The sequence below is a fragment of the Trichechus manatus genome, unplaced genomic scaffold, assembly GCF_000243295.1.
Source record: "Trichechus manatus latirostris isolate Lorelei unplaced genomic scaffold, TriManLat1.0 scaffold00004, whole genome shotgun sequence".
NCBI lineage: Eukaryota > Metazoa > Chordata > Mammalia > Sirenia > Trichechidae > Trichechus > Trichechus manatus.
This window is the reverse complement of record NW_004443940.1, coordinates 9,681,108-9,686,410: the sequence shown is the minus strand read 5'-3', so window position 1 is coordinate 9,686,410 and position 5,303 is coordinate 9,681,108. Positions and strand designations below refer to the sequence as shown.

The 5,303-nt window shown below is 53.7% G+C and overlaps 1 protein-coding gene across 1 annotated transcript; it reads left to right on the top strand.

Moving 5' to 3' along the window:
* The first annotated feature begins 509 nt into the window (after window positions 1-509).
* Window positions 510-5,030, top strand: SPR (sepiapterin reductase). Its single transcript, XM_004369207.2, has 3 exons — window positions 510-831; window positions 1,431-1,721; window positions 4,213-5,030. The coding sequence occupies exons 1-3, from the start codon at window positions 510-512 to the stop codon at window positions 4,401-4,403; spliced, it is 804 nt and encodes a 267-aa protein (XP_004369264.1). The 3' UTR covers window positions 4,404-5,030.
* The last annotated feature ends 273 nt before the right edge of the window (window positions 5,031-5,303 follow it).

The window sequence follows — 5,303 nt, the reverse complement described above, 5'->3', positions numbered from 1 at the left end:
TTTTCCCGGAAGAGGCTCCTGTAACTCAGAGGGCGGTGAGCTACCGCCACAAGCCTAGCAGGACCCCAAGTCCTAAACGGGCAAGGGCTTCATTCAGGGCTTTTACCGGCCACATAGAGGGATGCCTGTCACCGAGCAACATGCCCTGACCTCGAGAAGCTCACTTGCGCAAGAAGTTGGATCTGGAGTTAGGAAGAAACTCATAGAATGCGTCCCAGTTGCGCGAGAATGACGGGCGAAAAACAAGGCGCGCTTGGAACTTCGCTAGGATTTCTTTCCCGTGTGGGCCGCTCTTACTGTCTTCCCGGTTTAGCCCCTTGGCACTGACACCATCTGCGGCCAAGGAAGCTAGTCCCGGATTGGTCGCAGACAGGTTGCCGTCCCCGCCCCCGTCTGGCGGGGCGTCCCGTCGCACCAAATCATGTGGCTCCTTCCACCGCGAAAGCACCACCCCGGCCCAGTCCTCTCTTTTCTCTCTTTATTCCCAGCGTGAGCCGGAGGTTAGAGGTATGGAAGGTGGCAGCGGCAAGGCGGATGGCCTGGGACGCACCTTGTGCGTGCTGACCGGGGCCTCCCGCGGCTTCGGCCGGGCGCTGGCAACGCTCTTGGCCCCTCTGCTCTCGCCCGGCTCCGTGATGGTCCTAAACGCCCGCAACGATGAGGCGCTGCGTCAGCTGGAGGCGGAGTTGGGCGCGGGGCGGCTTGGCCTGCGTGTGATGAGGGCGCCCGCCGACCTGGGCACGGAGGCCGGCCTGCAGCATCTGCTCGGTACCCTACGCGAGCTCCCCAAGCCTGAGGGACTGCAGCGACTGCTGCTTATCAACAATGCAGGTAAGACCACCGGGAATTGGGCGGGGGCGGGGCGGACTTCCCATTTGGAATACTGCTTAGCATGCCTTTCTGCTCTCCTTCCCTCCTCCGAACTCTCACTTCCCTCACCGCTTGGGAATGTAAGAGGTCAGATAAGGAGTCCGCTAAGACGCCTCAAGTCCGAAGTGCTCCAGCTTGGGTGGCAGGCGGTGGCGAGGCGTGCAGGAAGAAGACCGGCTGCCCTTGGGGTGCTCCCCTCTACCTCCACCTAGTCCCACCCCGCAGTGAAGCCGGGTTTTCTAAAGCACCCGTAGAACTTTCTCAATCGCCTTGTCGAGCGCCCTCTGGCGGAGGCCTCAGTCGGAGCATAGAGTCTCCAAGCTGCAGAAAATTCCTGGACATCTCCAGAGCTCTCCCCAAGTCCCAGAGTAGGGTAGGCTCCTTCTCAGCCCGCTACTTGGCTACTTACGGGGCGTCTGTTTGCAAAGCTGGAAAAGAAGGAGGTGTCTTCATAAGTGCAACAGGGACTCCTCCCATAGGTCTGGCGGAATTTGGAGAGGGTTGGGGGAGGAGAAAGCCCTGCTGGCATTGGGTGATTCCTAAGGTCTGGTTTTTCACAGCCACTCTTGGGGATGTGTCCAAAGGCTTCGTGGACCTGGCTGACCCAGCTGAAGTGAACAGCTACTGGGCTCTGAACTTGACCTCCATGCTCTGCCTGACCTCCGGCATCCTGAAGGCCTTCCCCCAGAGTCCTGGCCTCAGCAGGACCGTGGTTAACATCTCATCCATCTGTGCCCTGCAGCCCTTCAAGGGCTGGGCACTGTACTGTGCAGGGAAGGCTGCCCGTAACATGATGTTCCAGGTCCTGGCCGCAGAAGAACCTACTGTGAGGGTGCTGAGCTATGCCCCAGGTAGGTAGGCAGTACTGCTATCCCTGCCTCCCAGAACGTGCTGGGCAAGGGAGGTAGTCTGTCCTCTCCAGGGAAGGACCCACAGAGGTAATTGTCCCTGAATCATGACCCATCACCCCTTAGGGAAAATACAGGCTCCAAGGAAATTATAGCAGGTGTGCAAGGAACGGTAGTTAGAGAATGTGGGGAGCTGGCTGGATTGGAAGGCGAGGCAGGAAAGTCTGAGGTATTTGATACAGAATTTGAGAGAAGACCAGGGTTTGAATTCCAGGCCTGTACCCCATTTCTCATGTGAAACAGAGAAGATGCTATGTTAGCACTTCTGATTGTTAGATAGAACTTAGCACATTGTATTATCTTCATATGTTTACTTCTCTCCTTCCCTCACTTGACAGGAAAGCCTTAAGGTAGGGACCGTTCACTATTTATCTGAACATCCCCAACACCTAGCAAAGCTCCTGTCCTCATGAAAATTAAAGGGTAGGGTGTCTTGCGACACCTGGTCTGAGTCTGACTACCCCATCATGACACCACAGTGCCCCTTGAGGTTCCTGGAAGTAGAAGGTGGTGACAGAGCTGTTGTAGAATATCTGAGCCACTTAGATGGAGATCTAATGGTCTATCCCTCTTGAGTTACATATCAGGACTCCAGGGGCAGAGAGGTAGGATGGGCTGCCCAAAGCCCATGTGTGGCAGAGCCAGGATCAAACCTTGCCTCCAAGCTCCTGATCAGTGCTGTTTCCACTTTTTCTCATGATCTCCAGTATCCAGCCCCCACCCTCCCTAACACAGACACTCACTCACATGTTATTCTTAAAGCCAGCATCCACTCAGCACCCTCTCTGAGCCCAGCCTAAGACTCACTCAAACAACAGTGAGCAGAATGAATGAGAAGCCCCCAGGGCCTGAATGAAGGCTGAGACCAGTCTGGTTTTCATTTCAGTGCCAGGAAGAATGTTTAAACAGGTGTCCAGTGATGGAACGGGCTGTTTGGAAAGGTAGCAAGTCCCCTCTCACCAGGGATACACAGGTGGTTAAAAACATTTGAGGATCAGGATGGTAGTTCTCCTTCCAACCCTGAGACTCTGTGATATTCTGCCTTTGAGGATTGTTAACTCTTATACATTCTGGTGTGCTTCCTGTATGAATAATAAACCTACTGCCGTCAAGTCAGTTCCGACTCACAGCGACCCCATAGAGTTTCCAAGGCTGTAACTCTACGGAAGCAGACTGCCACATCTTTCTTGTTCAGAGGTGCTGGTTTGACAGGAGATGATCACCTTAGTTTTAGACATGGTGGTTTGGAGAAAGCATGTTCAGGTGGGCATTGGAATTTGAGCCTAGAACTCAATAGTGACAAAGTGAAGCCCTTGGCAATCCTGACCACACGTCAGCCAACGTGAGTACGGTGCAGTGAATTACTTAATATGTCCCTTCTAGCCATAGTCTTTGTAACTCCCACCAAATGCCTGGGTGGGACTATGCAATGAGGTGCTCGTGGCCCACCAAGGGGATTGGATAGCTTGCTAATACTGTAAATAAGGTGTATGGTACCCTTGTGGGGGTGGAACCATACAAATAAGATGTATGGAACCCTAACGAGGGGATTGGTCAGTTTTGCCATCCTGTTAGGCTTAAAATGAGCCATCCCAGAGACAGAGGGGGAAACCACACTATCACCAATAAAGAAGAGCTAGGAGTGGAGTGTGACCTTTGGACCCAGGATCCCTGCACCAAGAACCTTCTAGACCCAAGAGACAGAACTGTAATAGAGATGGTGAGAGACAGCAAGGAGCAGTGGCAGAGAACAGGTGGCAGCTGAGTCAGCAAAAACAGGAGTCAGCGCGGTGGGCTTATTGGCCCACGGGGAGAGAGCTGAGTGCCTTCGGGCAGAAGGCTTGCTGGCAGAGTGGGGTGTCTCTGGGCACTTATTGGCAGAACTAAAAGAGCTAACACTTCCCTGAGCAGGACAGAGGCCGTCCAGGCCAAGAAGCCCAGGGGCTGAGGGGCTGAGGCCCAGAGAGAGGCGTCCCTGCAGCATAGCTGAGAAGAGGTTGTCCTGTTGGAAGAACTGTGTGCTGAGTTGTTTCTAATCCTGAATTGTAACCTCTTACTTCCCTAATAAGCCCCATAATCATGCCTATTGTGTGTGAGTTCTGTGTGGCCATTGCAACCAATTATCAAACCCAGCAGAGAAGTAGAGAGTGCTGTGGTAGGGGTGGTTAGTGTCAGAATTGGTAAAAAGGTTGGAGAGAGAAGGGATGTGTGACTTCTGCCTCATAGGAATCAAACTTGGGCTGTTGCTTTTGATTATCTCTCCCCCTTGTGAAGTTAGAGGTCAGCCACCTCCACCATGCCATTTTTACAGTGAGGTTTTGTCTCTGGCCACACCTGACTCAGTCTCCCCCCACACCACCCCTGTAGTAGGGGCCCATGTCGCTCTGTCCCTGCCTCAGTCCTGTCCCCTCATCTTCTTCTCTTTGTCCCCTAGGTCCCCTGGACACAGACATGCAACAACTGGCCCGGGAGACCTCTGTGGACCCAGAATTACGACAGCGGCTGCAGGCCCTGAAGACAAAGGGGGAGCTAGTAGACTGTGGAATGTCAGCCCAGAAACTGCTGAGCTTGCTTCAAAAGGACACATTTAAGTCTGGAGCCCATATTGACTTCTATGATAAGTAAGCCCCTGTGCTTGCCTCCCTGGGCCTTCCTGTCCCGCTTACAGGCACACCCCAGAAACCCCATGGCTCCTCACATCCTGCCACAGTGGCATCACCAGTCCTGCCTTAAGTAGATAGGCACTCATGCTTGCTGTCCTGCCTTCAGACACAGCCAGCTGTGAGGGCCCGTGCTTACTAGTTCTCAGGAGTCTGTACTGTGCACCCTGGGTTATGAGGAGTCTTCTGTAGGAGGCTTGGGAAAGAGAAGTTATGGGTATTCGTGTTCTGTATCCCTAGGAATAGATTTTAGGCACGGGAAGGACAGGAAAAGAAGCTGAAACATGGAAGAGAGGAAGCTGGGTCTTCTGCCCATGGCAAGTCCAGGGGGACAGGAGAGGGCGATCTTGGGTCAGAGAGGAGAGCCCATGTAGATTCACAGGTGGCCTGGAGGGGAGGGGGACAGCACAAGTGCCTGCCGTGCAGATGCCCCTTGCCCAGGGTAGCAGGGCCTTCTGATGAACTTCATATCCTATCCTGATGCCTCCTCCCTCCAGAACCTTCCACCCCTCCCCTAGCCAGGGGGAAAGGGCCCTTGAGAGTCTCTGTGTACTTTCCAAAGGCAAATACAAATAAATGTGGAGTGTCCTTTGCTGTAAATCATTAATGTCGGCTTTCTCCTCTGATATAAGGCCCAGCCAGTGACTGACTCCCTGGATATCTGGGCCCAGGGGTATTCATAAGACAATAATCCCAAACCTAGGGTGCTACCCTTATTTCCTGGGGAGTTGTCCTGGGGCTGTCTGCCTCTTCCTGTCAGCGAGCCCCAACCAGTGGCAAGCCCACGTCCAAACAAAGTTGGCTAAGATGGACGTGCCCAGACTCCATTTTTCCTTCAAGCTTTTGCCTTGATTGGCCCAGTTTT